This window comes from Marmota marmota, unplaced genomic scaffold (assembly GCF_001458135.2).
Source record: "Marmota marmota marmota unplaced genomic scaffold, marMar, whole genome shotgun sequence".
Lineage (NCBI taxonomy): Eukaryota > Metazoa > Chordata > Mammalia > Rodentia > Sciuridae > Marmota > Marmota marmota.
Window position 1 is genome coordinate 19,556,984 of NW_025999869.1, and position 22,849 is coordinate 19,579,832.

The following is a 22,849-nucleotide window of genomic DNA, read 5'->3' on the forward strand; positions in this document are numbered from 1 at the left end:
ATTCTCATCACTGCCGCTGCTGTTATGTAACATGTGCCATTCATTAGCACCACAAGCACCACTGGATACTGTCCTTTGGTGAAGACTACAATAGGAAGCTGAAGAAAACCAGGTCACTGACCTCAAGTTGCTTAGTCTAGCTGACAGATAAGAAAGATCAGGTGACCAAAACCTAGGACTAAGTGTGACATTTTCTAAGGGGGAAGGTACAGAGGTATAGGAAAGTATGAATATGAGAATAGAAGGCAGGCTCTGTGGAGGAGAAGGCTGGTACCTGAGGGTCAGAATTTCAAAGAGGAGCATGCGAGGACCAGCTTGCAGGTGTGAGTGGAGGAAGGAGCAATGGGAATTTGAGTCCCAGAGTCATATGGTAGGACCCCCTCAGGACTCAGGTTTATTGGAATTCCAGGCCCTTCACTGGGTCAGCCTCTGATCTCCACAAACGCCTGCTCAGAGCCATGTATGAAGGCAGCTCACACATATTCCACCATGAGCTTCCCTTTCCCTTAGCATCTGTCATTGACCTCTGCCCCTCCACCAGATTCCATCCCAGACTAGTGACAGGAGTAATGGATGGAAGGCCATTGCTACACGAACCAAAAGTCTCCAGGCAACGTGAGTGTGGCAAAGGGCCCCCCAAACATCTGATTCCTGGTGAGAAAACAGAAGTCTAAACCAGGCCCTTCTCCACATAAAATGCTTCAGTGGGTTTCCCACAGCTCAAAATCCATAGCCAGTGGCAGACCTTGGCATCTTTTCCAGCCCCACACTTTGCCCCAGTTCCCACATAGGCCTCTATCCAGAGCAGGCCTAGAATTCTCCTCCTGTTCCCTGTACCACATCACCAGAAACTCAAGTTCTCAGATGAAACACCTGCTACCCCTGCCCAAGACCGGCTCCTTTGTAATATGCTTTCAGTTCCTTATTTTCTTTTAGATCCTTTATCATAACCTATGATGATCCTGTTATTTGTGTGATCATCTGATGCATGTCTGCATCCCTTATTAGCAGCTAATCCATTAGTGCAGGACTGCTTTCTATTTTGATTCACAATAGTTAAATAGTCCATAAATATTTGTTGAATATTGAATGAATGAATCTGGAGCCTAGAGTATGCTTAATGCTCACATTAGTGTTAAAAAAAATGAGAAGGGCCTATTCAACTTGGTATGGGGGTGGGAATGGTGCAGTTTTTCTTAGATTCTTAGTTGGCTTAGGGACCCTCCTCCACACCAAAAACTAGAGAGTTTCCCTCCCTGAAGCATTCCTTGTGCTCTCAACATAGAAATATGGGTCTAGAAGGATTCTCAGAGATCATGAACTTCACATTATAAATAAGCATGGAGGTGGTATTTCTCCAAGGCTACACCTGAATAATTCAATAAGGTAATCCCACATTGAATCCATGTCTTCAAATTCCAATTGAGTGTACTTTCTACTGCATAAAACATGGTATAATATACACATATCCCATCTGCATTTTGCCTGCCTTTCCAATTTCAACTCCAAGTCCTTGTTTGATGAAACCTAGATTCTTAGAACCAGAAGTTTTCTTTCCCTCCTCTGAATATGGTGTGTGTGTGTGTGTGTGTGTGTGTGAGAGAGAGAGAGAGAGATGATATCCATCCTGTGTCATAGTTTTAATGCTGATGCCCACTTCCTCTATAAAAACCCGAACCCCTTAAGGGGAGAATCAATGCCTAATACATTTTATTTTCCTCAGTTCCTAATGCAGTGCTTTGTAGCAGCAAATGGATTTCATCTCTTGCGTCAGCTCTGACCGATAGCTCAGAGTTGTAGCAGCTGTTTAGAATGCTTTGGTGAAGAGCAATATGAAGTCCTGTGTAGATTCAGAGGGAAAGAATTCTCTAATCAATGAATGCTGTGGGCAAGGGGACGAAAGGGGTAACGAAGGTACATGTGCCCCACCGAGGGCAATCACAAACCTGCTTTGAATAAACGAATAATAAAAAAAAAAATCTTGTCCCTATTACAAATGTCTGATGTGACTATCTGTGCCGAGCCTCTGAGAGGACAGCAGCAATCTCCCTCCTCCCAGCCCAGGTGTCTAAACTAGCCAGAGGAAGAAATGTTTACAAGTGCTTTTCGGTACCAAAAAGCTGATGATCATCAGTATTATAAGAACAGAGAGTCAACCACGGACACGTCGTGTGTGTGTGTCTTGAAGGGAGAATGTAACATCAACCAGGGAGCTGGAGACATCTGCCATGGAACCAGGAACCAGGAGCAGGGTGTGGGTGAAGAAGACAAATGCCAAATCCTTCAGCTCAGAAATACAAGCCCATGCAGCAGTGGTCGAGGAGACGGGAGGAAGAATCTTGTGACTTGACCCACTCAAAACACCATCTTCTCACATTACCACTCAAATCCACTCTGTTTTCCATGCTTGCTCAAGACCCAGCTTCCCCCCAAGAAGTCTCCACAATCCACAGCCAATGGTTTCTGCCCCAGATGTCACATTGAACCCTGAACAAAACGCCACTGAAGTGATTCTCCTGCTGGCTCTTCCAATTTGGGGGTCCACAGAGTTATAAATTTTCAAAGGGAGAAAGCTCACTGAGTTCTGAAATCCCCCACACAGGATTCTCGTACTAACTTGGGTTCTTATTTGTTGCCTAATAGGAAGAAATCATCTCTCTTGGTCTCTGTAGCATCATCTCTAAAATTGGGGTAATAACCTTTTGAGATTGTCCTAAAACTTGAATAAGATAACATCTGTGAGGTATGCGGCACATAGTAGGTTGTCAAAATACTCTTCATTTGTCCCCCTGCTGGCCACACTATTCTCTTCATTACTGTATTCAGACTAATTTTTTTTTTTTGATAGCAGGAGCATGTTGTGTCCTTTACTGTTTGTTACAGGGTGAATAATAGATAGTAGAATGAGATAATAAAATATCAGAAGATAAAGGATATAAATCAGGGGTGAGCAAATTGGCTTATTTAGAAGGCTGGACAAGAAATATAATTTGGGTTAACAATGGTCACATGTTCAACAGAGAGTAGTGAGAATTTTGGTGAACTTGAACGTGTTTGCTTGATATTTAAAGAGAATGGAACTTCCCCAGCTCTAGACAACAGAAGTTGAGCAGGAATGTGGGCCCAGGACTGCTTAATGCCCTAATTTTTTTTTTCAAAGAAGTCAGAAATCTAGATTTTTATGCTAAATGTTGAAAAATATTGTCCAGGTCAAGCAAATTAAGGCTGTTAGTTTGTAACTCTGGAAAAGATGAGCAATGCATCTTGAGGGTCTCACTAAGTTTCTGAGGCTGGCCTCAGAAAGTCCCTGAGCTTTCCAAGGAGGTATATAATAAAAGGAGGCCCACTGTGATCAGGGATGTGACCCTCCCTGATTTGACCCTACAAATTTTAAGGAAGGCAAGATGTCCAAGTTTTGATGTGAAATTCCATCATTCTTGCATAGTGAGCCCCCAAAGTGCACATCTGTACTAGAAATGACTTGTGGGGAGGCCATCTGGTGAACTCCTCTGCAGCATTTGACAAATGTCAAATGCGAAGCCCGCCATGGAGTGCCACTGGAGGTTGGAGCGGAAAACCGCAGCCAGGTAAGGCACCCTTTTGTACCTGCCATCCTCTCTGCCTGGAAAACACTTGCCTCTTCCCTTTTCCTGCCCTCTCACTTATCCTTCTGAAAAACTTCTGTTTACCATTCAGTTCAACCACCACTCCATGAAGGGCAAGCCCCTGCCTTCAAGTATCTCCAACAAATTGCAGCCCTAGCACTTAAAACATTACATTTTCATTTTCTCTTTACAGGACAGTCTGTCTCACTAGGAATAAGGTCCTCCAGGGCAGGGAAGTTTTGTCTGCCTTTCTGGCACTTAATGTGATATCTTGGTTTGGCTAAAGGCTCAAAAATGCTTACTAAAGAAATGGAAGAATTTTTAGATAAAAAGAATTCTTTCAAGTGTGATGTTCATACTAACTATTACAGAATCCTTCCATGATCTACTCTTAAATTTTCTGATTCAGGAAATAGAGAGTCTGCTCCTAAGTCTTGCTTGACACAAGTTCCCTGAATGAATTTTATGTATGCTGAAGTTTGAGGACTAAACTGTAGGCTTTACCAGGAAAGAGGCTGGGTAGGTCTTGTGGGCCCTTGTATTCCAAGGCACAGTGATTGGACATTGAGCATGTACTTGCTAAACAAATGAATAAATAGCGGAGTGAATGGAAAGGTAAGAATTGAGTTGCAATAGTGCATCTCAGACCTATAATCAGAACTCCATCATTATTTCATTCAGTCATTCATTAAACTTATCACAAAGGCTCTTCTTAGGCTGAACGGGTACTGCTCTAGAGACAGCCTCCCTCAACCTGCCTTTGTGGGCTTGGGAGTGTGCTGAGAGGAGAGCTCAAGTCATTTGGGTTGCTGAAGGAAGGTCTGCCTTCCTGTTCATGGAGGCAGACAAGGAGAGCAAGAAAGAGTGAATGCAAAGGCGATTCCCAGCTCTCCCCTTGGCCAGTGCTATTAGTAATGCTCCTCTTGCAAATCCTCTGATCTGCTACCCTATATTCACCACCTTCTTTTTTTAATGCCTTGTTGTTAACACATCTAATAAGAATAGTTCCTATTACACTTCTTCTCCCTTCCCTTCTCTACCCTCTGGTGGAGGGATAATGAATAGCAAAATGCACAGAAAAAAAAAATCAGATGTCAGCAAAAATTATGAAAAATAATATTTGATCAGTTGGAGGTAAGAACAGCTGGAACAGTTAATTTAAGGTAACTACTAATCCATATTTCAAAAAAAGTACACAAAATTAAATCTGAATAAGATAGTTTTCTTGGTTTTCCGTGCATGACTAATTAACTTATTCTGCCCCAAACCACTCTATTCCCTTTGATGTTTTTTTTTATTGCATTCAAATTGAGACAGATGTAGAGTTTTCCCAGACCAATGGACCATGGTGAATATGCCCCAAAGAGTCCCCTAGCCTTACATGAAAATTAATAAAGACTCTTTCGGTCAGGCCAGGAATTACAATGCCATTGTTTCCACCCAAATTGCCCAGTACTTCCTCTGATCTTGGAATGAAAAAGAAGAAACTAAAGTTCTATAAATAAAATATCATTATTCCTTCTCAGACCATCTCCACACCAGTGTCCTCCAGTGGAGTATGAGCTACTTTCTAAGTAAAGCATTTTATCATCTTTTCATTTCCAACCTCCACCTCAGTTCACAGCTTTAAGAAACACTTAAAGAATAACCAATGAATAAGGCTGAAAGGCATCGAGACCTGTACACAAACATACATACGGCAAGTACCATTTCAAGGACCCAGAGCTATCCCCTCCAGATCCACTGGCCATAATGTACAACATTGCCTGTACCATATTTTTGCCACCCTGGTAAACAGCCAACAATTCTATTAGAGATAAAGTGTTAGGTTGTAAAGATAACAGTATAAAAACAACCACCTTTTGCTTTAGAACATTTTCTCCTATTTTTGTCTTTTATTATCTTGTCCTGCCAGTCAACATCTTGACACCAAGAAAGCAGCTGACCTCTCTTTCCACCATGCTCTGCTGTAGACAATTCTCAGCAGCATGAATGAATGCACATAACAGCCATAGATTGGTGATTCTCTAAGAAAGCACTCCTTCCTGAGAAATGAACCCCTTTGAGACTATGATAAAAACTACAGAATATGACAAAAACTGTAATGCTTCTCCCCAAGAAATATCTTAACACTGGTATATGCATGCAAAAGATTATGCATAATCCACAGTAGTTTATAGATACTTTGATGCCCACACCTACATCCTTTCTTCAGAGACCCTACTCCAAGTCAAAAGAAAAGAAAGTGATGGTTATCTGAGAGCTAAATACCTACTCCGTATTACTCTACCAATTAAACTCCGGCTTTGCTTTTGGAGCATGGGGTAGCCCAGTAGAAGAGATTTTTAGTTTTAGCATTACTAAAATGGAGAGTTGCTATTTTGTTAATTCAATGGTGCTCCTATGCAAAATCACAGCTACAGTTTTAAGTACTCTGTGTGTTTCTCCTTAGATGCTTTATCAGGCCACTGACTGACAAGATCCTGAAAATTCCTTTTTACTTCTTGGGTAATTGCACTATAGATGATTAAGTTACCATAAGGATCAACATATTTATCACAGAGCTTAGGGATATAGACCTTGGGGGTCATGAGACCACCATTTTCTTCCCGAGTGACCTTGGGTAAGTTATATAACTTGTTGCTGCCTCAGTTTCTTCATTTCTAAAAGAAAGATAATATAGAGTTCTCTGAAAGGCTTCTGTGAAGATTAAATGAACTAACTCACAAAAAAGCAATTAGTGCTTTATATGGGCTGTAGCAATGCTTAATAAATGGTAATACTCTTAATATCCATAAAGAACTTATCATTGCTCTTGATGTACAGTAAGTCCTCAATAATGAAACCTGGTATTTATATCAGATTATATTTATATATATTTATTTAATTTACATATTATATTTATATAATTCTTGGAATTCATATCATCATTATCATAGGAGTGCTCATAGGGGATAGGGAGAATTCTGGATTCTCATTTTGAGGCTTCCAAGACTATTCAACTCACTGAGAACCCACCGTGTGGGAATGAGAGAAGGGCATGAAAGATGGTTCATGCCTTCCACCGTCTCCAGCTCAGCAGACGTCTCCAAGCCAATAGTGACTCACAAAGTCTATGGTTGCCTATTGGATCCAGTTTCGGAATCCAAATTGTTCTTGCCCATTCTCTTCGCACTTTCCTGCCATTAATTCCTATTTGATCTTAATCCCTAGAGACAAAGTGTCTTTACTGATTAATTTTTGTACTTTCCTCTGACATAAAGTGGCAATCATGTAACCAACCACCCAGGTTTCTTTTTTTGCCAGAAAAACTCAGAATGATGCTTGTCGCCCACATTTTATAATATTCAGTTCAGAGATCAACAATATATCTACCCCTTCTCCTTGAGACCACCTCTGTTCTCTTTGATGTTCAAAGCTTGTCATACAAACTGTGTAAATTTTTCAGATTCTCTTTTTTTATGTCTACAAACTATGTTCTAAGCAATCAATCACTTCAAGCCATTTTGTAAACAAGGAAACAAGTTTTAATAATAACTGGTCGCTTCTGAAAATAGGAAACCATCTACCTTTTCTTAGGGAGTTATAGAGACACTTTTCTCTTTTCAACTTGTGGACAGGACATGGCTTAAGTATTCTGAACAGTTTCTTCTAAAGTCAGAAGCTTTAATTCTACATCTCTCAGAAGTTTCCTACGTGTGAAACTCTCTCAGCTGAACCAGAAAACCTCAGCAAGGTATGGGATATGCAGTCAACCCAAGTACTCCTCAGGCTGGCATTTAAAGTTAGCTGACAGTGAAAAAGCAAACCCATTTCATGAAGCATAGCAGGATCTAAAATACCAACTGCTGGAATCACTTAAAAGGCTCTGGAAATTTTTCTTGGAGGGCTTTCTCTTATGAAGACAAATGACAACCCAAGTCATCTTGGCACCACCACCACCTACCCACAGGCCCTCCTTTCATTGGTGTGGCGCAGAAAGAAATCTCAGAAATAGAAGCAATTACTTACATCTATAGGTCATCTCAAAGCTGTCGCTGATGTTCACAATATCAATCTGGGGGAGCAGTTTTGGGGGCTCTGTGAGTTGCGACAAAGCAAATCTAAAAGCGGCATGTTCCTGTGACTGCTGGTTTGGAAATAATCCCCCTGGGAGGAAAGAAAATGCAACATGGTCTCTAGGCTAGAGACAGATTTTAGTTCCTCAACAGCCCACCCCCACATAAGCCCTCTTCTCCCCTGCCAATCTCATTAGTTATAGTTTTTTAGAGGTAGGAATGAGAGTCCAAACAGACCCAAATGGATGCTGAGGCTTAAACTTCTACAGATGAGCCGTTATGTGACATGATCCCCAACATCTATCACTCTGCTCAAAGATCTGATTGCTCACCCTTCAGCTCAGCTAAGGTTAAAGAGAACACAGGAGACCTGTGGCACTTCTCTTCTTCCCTTGTGCAAACTGCCCATGAGGCCTATGTTCCCATACACACACAAATCCCATCTGAGCCTAACTTGTCTTGCATGGGCCCTGTCTCTGATCACAGATCTTACTGGATGCCGGGGCTAATAAGTGTTACAAAGTGACTCCAAACCAGGACTGGGACCTTGTGGGCTTCTCTAACATTATAACTATTTGCTTTGACACTATTGATCTTTGGCCTGTCAAGACCTGCATGCAGTTTAACTATTCTATTGCCTCTGAGATTTATCATCTATTTTCTCTGAAAACTCTTGATTTCTGCAAGTAGTGTTTTGCTTTTTCCATTACTCATGTTCCCAGCTACCTAAGAATGACTTGTTACATAAGGGATTACCACTGTGTGTTTGCATGGTACACCCTTATGCTTCAAGGATGTGGGGTCTTAAGAATGTCAAGAGGTATGAACATTCTATTCCAGTAAAAAAGCACAGTTGAGAGAAGGGCCTGTCACAGCTCCTGTCTCAAGAAACAAAAGAGTACAGGACTTACCTTTGTATTTACTGTGAACATGTAAATAAATTAAATTACATTTTTTGTGTGAATTAAAATCAGCCATTTCTAGAGACTGAACTATAATGAATGTTTACAGAGAAGTTTATCTCAGATCCGATAGGAATCACAGTCCTAATGTCATGCACCTCTAACTTCTTACATAGTCAATATGTGTTTGTTTTAATTTTTTTAAAAAAAAATGAATTGCAGTGTTTTTGTTGGAGATCGTACAAGTAGAGTCAAGTACGGCCTGATGGCTGTGCTTCTAGTATTTGTTATACAATTTTAGCGTTGCTACCTTTTGTTTGAAAACAGGAACAATGCTTTCAGAAGCTCAACAAGCCAGTTGGGGCTAAATGATGAAAAATCTGCAGAGCTACATGAGCAAACAACATGCACACATACACAAATCATCTTCATGCATTTACACCCATGGTGATGTACACAAACACCCTGAGAAAGCCAGACCAAATGTCTCTAGACAAGCAGTTATAATCAGCAGAGTATAGGCAATATATAAGTACAAACACAAACAGGGCTACGGATAAGAGCGAGTGGATTCCACATGTACCTATGCCCCCATTTTAAAGAGTAAAAACAACCAACCATTCTGGATCCTGAGGCTCCACCCTCCCCTTCCAGATGACCACACCCCGAAGACTTCTGGTCCCCTTCCTCCTCCTCACCAGCAATGAATGAAAGAGTGGGTGGGAGGGGTGGAGGTAGGAGGCTGCAGGCTGGGCTGCAAGGGAAGTGTCTCCAGAAGGCAGGAAGTTTTGCGTGGAAGGCAGGAGCAGAGCACACACACACATACACACTTCAGAATGTAGCTTAACAGGTGTCAGGAAACAAAGCAAGTTACTCCGTGGCCAGCCAACCACCCTCGGAACCAGATAACTGGAGAGGCTGAAAGAGAGAACGGCAGCACACGTGTGCCCGACAAAATACCAGCTGCACCACATCCCCCCACAAACACACACTCACACAAAGACACACACTGTCAGCAATGTGAACTTTCCCTAGTGGAACTATCTCATTTAGGGGGACAGAAAAACAGAAACCAAGCCAACCCAGATGCCTCGGAGCACAGCAGCTTGCTTGGTTCCTGGACACAAACAGCACTGAAATGCTGGCTACACCAGAGCCCAGAGACCTGTGGACACGCTTTATGATTGGTGTTAGTGCCCTTGTTGGTCTTCTCCCCCCACCCCATAATTATGAGAAGTATCAATATCTGTCACCTCCCTCATCAACACAGGGAAGATTGGGGGCTTTTTAGAAGAAGCTCAACCCGAAAGAGAGGGAATGGGGGGGGGAGACCAAAAGGTGTGCAGCATGTTGAAACCTGCCTCCAAGTTGGGAGGATGGAGCCCAGTGTAGAGGACAGCTGGTGGGAGGGGAGACGAGCCTGTGTGCGCGTGTGTCAAAGGTGGGCAAGATCTGCCATCCGAATGTGTGCAAGGAGGGGGCCACCGAAGGAATAGAGCAAAGACAGGCTGGTAACTTCCAGATTGGGGGAGTGGGGAGCACCAGCCCAGCATGGCAGGCAGCAAAGAGAAGGCAGCCAGAGTGGGGCTGCTGACATTATTTTAGCACCTAGGATAAACCCACACCCTTGATTCCTTCTTGGAGAGGGTCTCATTCCCCTCCCCCAGCTAAGAAATCACTGCCTCTTGGCAATTAAATATATATGTGCACATTTAATACATAACCACACGCATAAATACACCCACCATACATATTTATATAAATAAATGAAATCAGGCACCATCTACTAAGCAAACGGACTTAACTCCTTAAGCACCCACAACCCCCTTCCAAGCGACAGCCTGATTTTTTTTTTTTTTCCTTTGAAGCAGCAGTTCCTCCATTTCACCCGCTGGTGCTTGGAGTGTGAGTGGTGTGCATGTGTGTGTTTGTGTGTGTGTGTGAACACTTCCCCTCTGCCCCTCCTCATATCAGATGAAGCCCCCTCCCCTCCCCTGCGGGCAGCCCAAGTGGATTCCTGCGCTGGGGATAGCCAAGCACAACAGCTCCTACTGAGGAAGGGGGTGAAAGATTTCTCCCACCCCCAAAATCCCTGGCCAGATCCAGAAAGTCCCTCCCCAGGCTGCCCCTCGCACTCACCGATCTGGATATTGTTGGGGAAATTGGCACCTACTACCGCGCCTAGGAAACCGGTGCAGAAGAAGGCAAAGATGTGCTGCATATTCCTTTTTGCATTGGCGAAAAAGAAGCCCAGGTCCAATCATAGATTTGGTGTCTCCCCCCCTTCCCTTTATTCCTCTCGCTGCTCTGCCTGTTCTTTTGCTCCCGCGGTTCCTTCCTTCCTCGCTTGCTTGCTTCCTTCTGTGAGGTTTGTCTGTTTCCCTTGGAATCCGAGCACTTAAACTGCAGCGTTAACACCAACTGACAGCCAGATTAACTGAGCACGGAAAGAGAAGCCCGTCCTCATGCTAGCTGGAGCGCTCGCTCCCCCTCTCCTCCTCTCCTCGCTCTCGCAGCCTGCTCGCTCTCCCTCCCCTGCTCTGTCACTCTCCCCCTCACGCTCGCACAGGCGGCAGGCTCTGGGCGATACCCGCGGAGCCAGCTCAGAGTTCCAGGGCAGTCCTCTCCTACCTGTCACCCTGCACCCCGCCTCACCTCATCCTCCCTCCTGTGTGTTTGGAGGACAGGTGGGTGGGTGAGGGAGATGCTGGGTGCTTGTTCCTGAAAGGGGCAACCCCACAGTCCCCTTGGCCTTCCCCCACTCCTCTGCTCTCTCAGCCCTCCCCCAGCCCCCAGCCAGGCCCAAGCCATTGGGAATGTGGGTTCAGCTGTAAGTCAGTAGGTGGCAGGGGGTCCCCACAGTAGTCCTGGATTCACCAGCTGCTTGATCTAGGTCACTTTTTCTAGGAGTGCAAGGGCTGTGCTGGATATATCTCCTGAACTCCACTGGCCCAATTATTTCTACAACTAATTCCTGAGGGGAAGACCCTAGAAATCCCTCTTAAGAAATGTAAAGGGGGAAAAAAAAAAAAAAAGCTTTCCCCCTCTCATAGGAAGAATGAGAGTAAGATAAACAATGGGAAGCTCAAGAGTGATGGGTGGGTGTTTTGACTGGGAGATTTGGCAAATTGGGGGTCTGCTTTTTAAAGTGGAATTGGTGGGCTCTTTTTGAATCCTAAGCATTCAAAACAGGTCCCCTTCCCCCTTTTCCTGTATTGCACAGGAGTCTATAGCATCTGAATTATGTGGGCGTACAATAAAGACTAAGGATACTTACACTGAGCAAGTCCATGAGTCATTTTGCAGGGATTCTAGTGAGAGGATTCAGGCTCCTTTGAGTTATCTCTGAATGTTGGTCATACTATCGTAAGCTGGGACTCCACAGACCCTCCTGGACCACGTCTTTCACTGATATAACCTGTAGAGAGAACAACTGTTCAGGAAAATCATGTGAGTTGTGAAGCTGCAGTCACTCGCAGCTACAGAGCACTTTATAGTAGTATCTTTCTATCCTCACACTAACCCCGTGAACTGGCCATGAGTACTATTTTACAGATGAAAAAAAACAAAAAGCAAAAAAAAAAAAACAAGGCTCCCAGGATTCAAACATAGACATAGACCTACCAAAATGCATAGTCCAACCTGCAGAATTGAAATGGTTCTCACCATTACCAGCTGACCCACTGCCCTGGCTAGGACCTCTCCCCAACATAAAATAATGCAGAAAAACAAAGTTCACCTTTTCCTTAGTTGGAAAAAAAATAACAGATTTTGACCTGATGTCTCTTTACCACTGGAAGAGGCCATTTTATGCAGACTCCTCACTTCCTCCCAGATGCAAAATGACACACACTTACACAACAGCTACAAGGGCTAGGATTTGTAAGAAATATCAGGCCATGTTCAATATAGCCCCCAAATTAAGAACAACTTGGAGGTCAAATGCTTAATGATTTCTGTGTCCTTCGCATATATTCATTAATTCGCTTGAATGATGTTCAAAGCTGGTGTTTATTTGCCATTTGCCAAGTGCCAGGGACCATGCTAAACATGGCATGTTGAACAATCCCTGTGGTAGGACATCTCATTCCCATTTTATGGACAAAGAAACCAAAGGCTAATAATTTACACAAGTTGCCATTTCTAACAAGGAAGAGATGGAAATTTTACCAGGGGAACTCTATCATCAGGCTCTAAAGGCAGTGAGCACTGGGCAGGGACGTTCTAGGGTTTGTGTGAGTGTCGGTGTGGGAAACTAGGAGTATAGACTGTGGAAAGATCCCCTTCTAAGGTTCTCTCCAATACTGAGAGTCTGTGATCCAGGGATTCCATCTTATAAGTCCTCCGCTTGCATTTTTTTGTCTCTTACTATTTTGAATGGTACCTGGGGATCTTTTAAGTTCTCTGAGCTTTGTGCCTGGTAATAATAATAATTAGGCTGTCACTAAAGGCTTCACACTTTTCTGTCACCTTTCAGAGGAAGATCTCAAAGCCCCATACAAGGATTAATTAGCAAAACTTCACCACCCACCTGTAATGCATAAGAATTGTTTGGCTTTCTGGGTGGATGGGGGGGGGCTTAAAGGAGTCAAAAAGAAGGATTTTCTGTGATCATTATAAACCGTATACTAAGACAGATCTGAAATATAGTTCTGTATTACTCTCCTGCTCAAGTATGGTCAATAGTTTCCCATGGTCTATTAAAAATACAATTATTCAATTATTAGATAAACATGGAATTTACACATTTCAAGCTTGGACATCTAGGTCAAATTACACTTAGGTCCAACTGTTTATCCTATTTCTCTTAATTCAAATGCTGATGTGTAACCTGCTCTGTTTCTGTCAGGGAGTCAGGTGCCCGGGGATGTGGAAAGGAACCAGGCACAGGCTCTGCCTCAAGGCAGGTGGATGTTGTAGAACAAGAAGACAGACGAACTCTGCCAACTGTCATCCAAAGCTGACCATGTGAAGTTCTCTAATAGAGGCAGAAACACAACAGTGGGCAGCAGAGAAGGAAGCCTGTCTGTGGGGATTCAGCGCAACTTCTAAGAGCTGGGCTTTGAAGAATAAGGAAATTACAGGCAGAAACCAAACCGAGGGTTGGGGAAGACATGCAAACAAAGGGAAGAGATCAGCAAGGGCTGGAGGCAGGACAGGACTCCATATGCTCTGGGAGCCTGGAGCCTATGGTGGGTGACTGGGAAAAGAGGACAGGGAACATGGAGCCCAGAAGAGGTCAGGGCCAGAATCTGCAAGTCATTGCATTTCTGGTGGGCATTGGAGAGCTATGGGGTATTTTTAGTATGACAGTGACAGTACTAAGTATGTGCATGAAGGGGAGAAATAAGTCTGATCAATTGTAGAAGATGATTTTTTTTTGTTTTTTTTCAGCCCTAAAGGTTAAAACTAATAACTTATTCTCATGCTCTTCTTTGTTGGTGGATCATACTTTCTCTCTTTATAGTCCTTAATTCAATTTTCCATGCCCACTATTAGTCTTGGAAAGATTGGACTCTTCATACTCTGTTGGGATTGATGCTGACCACACCTTACGGACATCTGACACACTGATTTGCATAGCATTTGGACATCTGGCATCTCATTCCATTTGCCCAATCACCCCACAAGGGCAGATTTGGTAAAGCTCAGAGTGGCTAAAAGGTTAGCTTTACATGGTGGTTTTCAAACAAAAGTGGCTTCTTCCTGGGGAGATATTTGGGGATGCCTGAAGACATTTTTAGTCCTTACAACTGGGGAAGTGCTCCTGGTATCTTGTGGGCAGAGACCAGGAGGCATGTTGCTAAACTTTGTAGAATGCACAGGATCTCAGCACCACAAAGAATGTTCTAGTTCAAAACATAAATAGTATTGAGACTGAAAATATAATAAGGGGAGGCAGGCAACACCAGGCATCCTGTTCCAGTCTCCTACTCCATGATATGATATGGAAGAAAGATTCAATTTGTCTTCTTTTAAGACTTTTCATATTAGACAATGGGCTACCTGAAGATGGATGCTCCTTAAAGTCCAGGTGGATGAATGCCTAATGGAAGGATTCCAGGCAACAACAGACCAGCCTTCCAAATGCTACTCAAATTGCACCCCAGAGACAGCATGGCACCTATTTCTCAGATCAATTATGACTGATCCTGGTTCATTCTTTGGCAAGCTTCAAGTTCTATTACCATGTAGCCGAAATAGCCTTAGATTTACTTATTTGGCTTAGGTTTTTTCACTGCAAATCAAGGAAAATGGTGTTGGGCAGGATTTCAAATTCAAATGCTTCTTTGAGCCAAGCGGGAAAATGAGTGAAGTAAGCCAGGGTGAGTGCAGGGCCATGAGGACAAAGAGAGTTACTGTGTGTCTGTCCCCTGTCAAAGGTGATGGAGGCACTCAATAGCAACTGATTATTGCCGTTGGAAATGCCGGCCCAGGCTGGCAGATCTTGAGATTGATTTTTCATGAGAAAGTAGCAATATCGGTTTTGTGAGTTTTTAAAATATTAGGTGTATCATTGTTCCAAGGGCCAGAAAACAAGGGAAGGTGTGAAGGAGGTGTCTCTGGACTTGATCTTCCCTGCAAATCACAGAGCGCAAGTGGAAGTGGGATAGAAGGATCCAACCACCTACCCATATTAGTTTGGGAGGCAAGTCCATCTCTTCCCTGGTTTTCTATTCCCTATCTATGAAATAAAGAGATTGGAAGAGGTGATGGTACAAATGTTGACTCCTCTTGACAGTGGTCCTGGGGTGAGGAAGAGGATGGAGATCATGTCCAGGGAGCCCGTTTGTTTCATCCTCCATCTCCTGTTACCTGCCACCGCAGCATTAGCAGAGTCTTTCCTTCACTGGGCTCACGTCTCCATCTTTAAAATGTGGTGTTTCTTCTAGCTGGAACATTTTTACGCTTCTAGCACAAAACAATTCAAGTGGGAGGGGGGAACCTATCAAATTTATGATCTGAGAATGAATTGCTGACAGCTCACAAAGAGGGGGAAATGCAATCAGAGCTGGGGTGCATCTGTAGCTTTAGGAAGGCCCTAATTTCAATGATATTTAAAAAAATAATATTTTCCATGTTTTCTAGCACAATTCATACAGAAAGCTCCCAAAATACTCTGCAGACTGTGTGTGTGGTGAGCACACACCCCAAAGAATGTAATTACCCACCCTGGAGTTCTGCCAGGTTTAACATTTTTTTTTCTTTTTCTTTTTTTTTTTTCTTCTTTTAGTCTTCCCTCCCCTTCTCACTCAAATGACAGCATTTTCATAATCCTTCAGCATTTACTAGGTAATTAGGGAGCACTGCAAGTTCTGGAAAACACTCTGGGGCAGGATCCATGCCTGGAAAAGAAAGAAAGAAAAAAGGTCTATTTGAGGGAGGGTGCTCCTTTGCCACATCATCGTTGCCGGTAGAAACTGGAGGCACCGACTGTTCCCTAAACCAGCGATGCCTTCAGTAAAGGCCACAGGGCAACATTTGCCAGTGTGGGTGTCCCCACCACAGTGCTTTCAGCAGCTCCTCAGAGAGGCCCTGCTGTTCCACTGGCCCTGCTCTAGGAGACAAAGAGCCAGACTCTCCCAGCCTCACCTGATGGGTGCTGGTGATGAGCCCCTTTGTCTCAGTATTTTCATTTATGAGGTAGGGATCTGCTTCATGAGACTACAGAGGACATGAACATGTGAGGGGCCTGGAAAGGCTCCAAATGCACAGAAAGAACTTTGCCAGCCAATCTTACATGCAGGTGTGAAATGTCATTCCTTTGGAGTCCAGATTCACCCTGACATTGGAGGCCCTCCACTTGGTTTCAATCTTATTCTGGAATCTCCTGGAGCTAGGTTTGCCAGTCTTCCATTAAGCTGATGTCATCTTCCCCCACCCTCAAAATGTTTGCCGGTGGGATATATACAAACTTCTGATTGTATGGTTCCCCAATCTGCTCTTCCCTTCTACTCTGCCCATCTCCCCACAGGACACATTCATTCTTCCAATGTCGTGCTAAGGACCACATCCTGTCCATCAGCCAATTCTAAGGGTGGTGTTCACAAAAAATCCAACCACTTCCCACCAGCTCTCCCCTTTAGGTCATTCACTCCACCCTCACCTCATCTCTCCCCTGAACTGTGACCATCTTTATCTATTATTCCTTATTTCCACGCATTTGCATCTTCCCTACCACTATCACATATTTTTTTTTCTCTGTATAGCCACTGAAGAGCAACTTTAAAAAAAAAACAAAAACAGATGTCCCATCTTGTCTCTTCCCAGCTTTAAAATATTCCAGATCGCCACATCATACTTGGAATAAACTCTGAAATCTGACTGCTGTCTGCCCCTTCACCCCATCTCCCATCCTCCTCCTCCCTTGCTCAGTCTGGTCCAGTCCATTGTCCGTCTTGCTGTTCTTTGGATGCTAAACACCACCTTGCTTCAGAACCTTGGCTATTTCTTTCTGCCTGGGCCCTTTTTCTTGTAGAAATCCACATTGTTTCTTCTGTCATTTTAGGCTTATAGTCAAAAGTCTCCTTCTTACAGTATTTAAAAGAGCACCCTGCTTCCTGCCATTGACCCCCTTATCCTGTTTTATTTTTCTGTACAGTGTTTCTGCCTGTAGTACATTCTGCTTAACTTATACCATATAGTTAACCATTGGATCCAGTACTAGAACAGTGCTTAGAACAGTGCTTAGAACAGTGTCTAACACATAGTAGGCATGGTTCCTGTCTGCCTATACTATCATGTTTTTTGAGCACTTACATGTGCCAGTCTACATACTAGCCTCATTTCATGTGATATTTACAGCAGTCCTGCGAAGTATTATTCCATTTGCAGGTGGGAAGGAAGGGTTCAAGAGGTGATGTCCCTGTTCAAACTTGTGCAGCTATTTAAAGACAGGGCCTCAACCTCTACCTGCTGGTATTCCAAGGTTGGTTCTCCTAACCTCTGTTTCATATTTTCCCAAGGGCTACACTCATTTATTCAGCCAATTTGCATTGGGAAATCCCTTAGCAATGTGCAATTTACTTCCAGAAAGGTAGAGGGCCTTGCCTCAGGACACATGACCTATCACAAAGAGTTCTCATATTCAAAACATCATCCTGTTATGACTCAGTCAGACCATGTTTGGGAAGGACTCTGAGAAGCCCTTCAGAAAGCATGCTTGCTTCAAAAATGAGTGTCTTAAAAGAGATGGCAAATCAATGCTTCTTTCCCCACATCTGGGAGCTTTCTCTGATAGAGGCCAAATAGTAATTATGGTGCTGATTGTAGTCCCCACCCACCCTCATGGCTAAAGGGAGATTTTAATCAGTTTTCAGGAGACTTGAAACATAAATGATTCTAATTGACTGTCGTACTCCTGGTATTAAATTTTGCTGCTTGCCTAACCTCTAACCTCTCCTTTATTACTTGAAGGGAGATAGAATCACATGGAAGATAAAGGACACTAGCAGTGGAACATCTCTTATACCGAAGAGAAACAGGTAGAACGGGAGAGTTGGAAGGAAATTCTGAATCACAGAGTCCAACATCTTTAATTCACAAATGCATCAGGATCTCAGAAAGGTGAAGTCACTTGCCCTGGGCCACCCAGCCAGGCAGTGGCAGATCAGGACTTGAAACCCAAACTCAACTACATGTGCAGCATGGTTGGTGTCTTGCCACAGTGAGATCTGACACAAAGCTCACTTAAAGGGGATAACTAATGGCTATAAAACTATAGCCTATAGAAATACAAGAGAAGAGGCCTATTAGATCTATCTTTCAACAAAAGAAGGGACCTAAGTTGGATCCATTTTTTTTTTTTTTTAGAAGAGACAGGTGGAGTCCCTGGAGAATGTGATCTGCTGTGTAATCCATAGCTCATGTGGTTAGATTTTCACTAAAGACATCCTGAGATGATCTTACAGCAGAACAGAAAGGGAAGGCCAGATGGTTTAAGAGCCCATTACCTGAGAGATGGACTGGTGGAGAAAATGTTATGTGGCGATTAACACAGGCAAGAGTCTGTGTGAACTTCCCCAGTGTCCTTAAGTGATTCACACTTGGCTCCCGGTGTGAGGGAACTCTACTGGGAGCTGTACATGTTATGCCACTGCCCCAGAAAACCCTGAGGAACAGTATTACCAACTCTTATTGAACAATTGATGAGACTAATTCAGGAAGCTAAAGCACAACCTGAGGCCACCCAACTTGTAAGTGGCAGAACCAGGTCTTAAATTGGATCATCCCTCCTACCTAACACTGCTGTTCCTATCCCATCGATGCCCCTTTTTGGGGAATCAGCAATCTCAGTGTTCTACCTCCCCCGGCCCTTCCAATCAGATCATAGGTGATGCTTCTTTTTTCCCACATTATTTATAGTCTTGCTGGCTATAGGGAATGAGATCTATAAAATTAGTTTGGAAGTAACCCCCTTCCCTTTACTTTCTGAAGAAATGTAAGATTAGCATCTAACTTTTGAGATAAGGCTCTCAGGAATGGCCAAAAACATAATAGATACCCAAAACATAATAGACTATAAAATACATTTTAAATAATGTATTTAAAAAATAAAATCTGATTCTACAATATTATATTATTATTATTATTATTATTATTATTATTATTACCATTATTATTTGAGGTGGAGTCTCACTATGTTGCATAGGCTGGCCCTGAATATCTGGGCTCAAGTGATCCTCTTACCTCAGCATAATCAGAAGCTGGGACTGTAGGAGTGGGTCACTTTCCCAGTGTTTTCTTGTATTATTTTTATAGGAAAAGAATAGTTTTTGAACTCTAATAATGCCAACCTGACTTTGGTGGGCTTATATGGGAAACTAACCTCTATAGATTTATATTTTCTGCTGAAGAACTAAACATTATTTGTTTTAATGTTTTCTATCCAAATGTGAGAACATATACTCTTAAATGCAAATCAACAATCAGATTGTAAATCATTACCAAACCATTTAAGACATAAGACTTAGTTAGGTGTGAGAGAGGATAAGGGTGGTCTCTGAGATCCTTTTCTGACACTGGAAGGTACAAGAGCTGGTAAAAGCAACAGGGCACCCACCCGTACTCCAAGGGGATAGAATACTTATGGAAGCACTTCAGTTAGTCAATTGCATTGGACACCCAGCAATGACTAACCTCACTCAGGGCAAAGCATAAGTACCTGGGTTTGCCTTGGAAGCTAAATGTGAAAGTGAGCTTCTCTAGTCTCAACTCTTTAGAACCAGACCAAGACACCACGATGGCCTGAACCCTCTTTGAGCAGCACATGTAAGACTGCCTAGTCAGGACAGGTTCTATGGTGAGGGGTACTCTCAGAATGGATGGGTTGCAGCCTTTCTTGTCACCATTGCATGGCTACCCTGGATTAGGAATACTTCTTGATAGCAAGAGCTCTACCAAACATCAGAAGTGAGAAATTTAAACAGAAGCAAATCTGAGAAGTAGAATCTGAAGGGAAGCATAGAGATTTTTATATTTTCCCTGATGCACATGTGCACCAATCACCCTGGGTCCCTGAAGCAGCTTTTGGTAGACTGATATCTTGAGAGCCAAAGGGAGTTAAGACCTGTGGCCTGGGACACAAGTCCTCCTGGAGATCAGATGCCCACAAGGTCGCCTCCACAGTCTCCATGGTATGATAGCTCATGAACCCTGTCCCTTATGCACGATTGGGTTCTTTTCCCCATGCACCTGTAGAGCTGTGGTTCTCTGTGTTTATCTGTGATGTAGAGCAGGGTACAGCAATGCATGACTGGAAAGCTTTGGTGGAAGAGGTGGAGTGTGGTGGAATATGGAACATGAATTGGTGTTTTCTGTGTATTCACTCACTAATGTATCAGGTGGCTCTTTTGCCATGGAACACTCTCTGTTGTTTGCAGGTTCCCAGCTCTTGACCTTCAATACAAATAGCCTCCTTTTCACGTTTTAATTCTGACCAGTCCTCCTGCTTTTCCATTCCAAGGGCTTCTTCTCTGACTCAGCTTCAGCTTCTCAAAGCCCTGAAGCCATCTCTCCCAAAGGGAAATCCCAATGGCAGATGGCCCATCTCCAGTAGCTGTGACCTCACCAGAAGAACCAGAATGACTTGGCTCAAGCCCTGTGCCTTGTAAATGAGGACCTCAAGGAGCTGGCTGGGGAGATGCAGCCACTAGATCTTGTGTGCCTTGCACAGAAAGCCACAGAGCAAGTCCAAAGAGCTTCTCAGAGACTAAGGCAAACAGGTTATTCAAGGGAGGATTCTCACATCTGGGCTCCTAGAAGCCTGAAGTATTTCAAAATACTACTACCCATAGCTCCTCTATGGGGTGATAGAGGTGGATGCAGCAGGCAACGTTCAAAGCTGCAATATATACATAGGTTTCCAAAAGTCCTGCCGAGTGTGAGGAAATGAAGACAGCAGCTTTGCTAGGCCCTCAGGGCTTGGACAGCACAGGGTAGGGGTGGGACAGTGTTCCAGAGAGGTGGGGCAGTGCTGATTCCCTCTAACTCAAGACCTGCCCAGGGGGCCATTCTGGCATTTTCCAGCCTCTTTCCCCAAGTCCAGCTTTTGTATGCTTTCATTTAACTGAGTTCCTACCCCTTGGATCTGTGGGCTCCTCTCTTTGTGAAAATATCCTCCTTAATGGGTTCATGCTGCTTTCAGCTGGATAATCTGCTTCTAACTGAAAATGGTAGTGCTAGGATTCTAGAAGAACTCTAGAGGAGCATTCTGGGGAAAGACAGAGAACCCGGGTAGAGGGGTAGGGCTGAGAACTGAATTCAACCTCAAGATTATTAACTTTTCACATATCTTTTATGGAGAACTAGGCTCTGGGGTCAGAACACTTGGGTTTGCAGACTAGCCCCAAAGCTTCTTAGTTGTGTGACCTCAAGCAGGTTACTCTGGCTCCCGAAGCCTCCCTTTCCACTCTATAAAATGAGGATAGTAACACCTCAGGGGGTCCATTGTGATCAGTAAATGAATAGCTGCACCAATAGCTCTTGGCACAGTGCCTCCTCAGCAGTCAACCTGCAACATGTTCAGGGTTAGCCCCATTTTATTGGCATCTTATTTGAACATTTGAGATGGCAATGGCAGTTTCTAGCCTGTTTTCTCTACTGAGAAAAATAAAACAAAGAATTTGGGAAGATGTGGAGTTGCCTGTGCAAGAGATACATCTCAATGGGGGGATAGGAAAGTCCACCATCAGCATAGCAAGACAATTTGAAAGTTCAAAGAAGATTCTTGGGAGGCTTCAAAAGGAGACCATTTCCAATCTGGGTATGAAGACAATGGTGGGGACTTGACATTCCAGACTACCTGAGCGTATCCTGCTTGACAGAGCCACTAACCAAACCTTCTAGAGCTCTGCATCTAAATTGGATTTGTATCAACCCTCACCTACATGGCTTGAGAAATAAGAGAAGTGGTTATGAATGCCCTGTAGTAAGGGGACCTATCTGGGTCAAGACCCCTTTCACTTAAGGCCACAGAAGCTGGGCTCACAAAGCATTTCTTCATAAGAGAGAGAATCATGTAATACTAAAGTCTCCACCTGTAGGGCCAAAGTCCCTCTATTTGAATCCAAACTCTTCTCATTATTGTGGACCCATTGGAAAAATAATTTTCTTTGTCTATAAAATGTTGATGTTCAAATAGATCTCAGATACTATAACAGAATCTGAAACATAGGAAATACTCAGGTGTTAGCTCTTACCATCAAAGTCACAAACCCTCATGGCCTCTTTTGTTTTTTGGCAGGAGGTGATTTGCTGAGGGTTAAACCCAGGGCCTCACACTTGGGAGGTGAGTTCTCTACCACTGAGCTACTCCTCCAGCCTGCAGCCTCTTCTTTCCCATAGCCTGGCATCTCATACCACATCCACTCCATGGGAGGGAGTTTCTAAGAAGGAAATACTTAAGCTGTTTTCTCTTTATCTCCAATTGTAGTCAATAGCTTTATTTTTTGAACTTTAATGGTAGCCTCCATTCAAATGAATCATTTAGCCAGGGTAAAACTAAGTCCTCTGAGATTCCATCCCAGTCCTGATACTACTCACACAGTGGGGATTCACAGAACAGATTTTTAAAACCTTAATCTAAGACATGTATGGGGGGAATCAAGCAATGTGAGTGAGGATCATCATATCTTAGAGCAGTGGTCAATAAGGGTGGTGATTGTGTGTGTGTGTGTGTGTGTGTGTGTGTGTGTGAGAGAGAGAGAGAGAGAGAGAGAGAGAGAGAGAGAGAGAGAGAGAGAGAGTAGACGATTGATGCTGCATTATTGGAAGATTGACATTT

General features: G+C 43.4%; 1 protein-coding gene across 2 annotated transcripts in view; it reads right to left on the reverse strand.

The window, feature by feature from the left end:
- Positions 1-11,102, reverse strand: part of Gria1 (glutamate ionotropic receptor AMPA type subunit 1) — a 302,305-nt gene extending 291,203 nt beyond the window's left edge. For both annotated transcript variants that reach the window (XM_015492696.2, XM_015492695.2), the window contains exons 1-2: positions 10,705-11,102; positions 7,617-7,754 (exon numbers count right to left, since the gene is read on the reverse strand). In XM_015492696.2, the coding sequence (XP_015348182.1) occupies positions 7,617-7,754; positions 10,705-10,786 (220 nt within the window). In that variant the 5' untranslated portion in view covers positions 10,787-11,102. The remainder of the gene's footprint in view (positions 1-7,616; positions 7,755-10,704) is intronic.
- Positions 11,103-22,849: the final 11,747 nt, after the last annotated feature.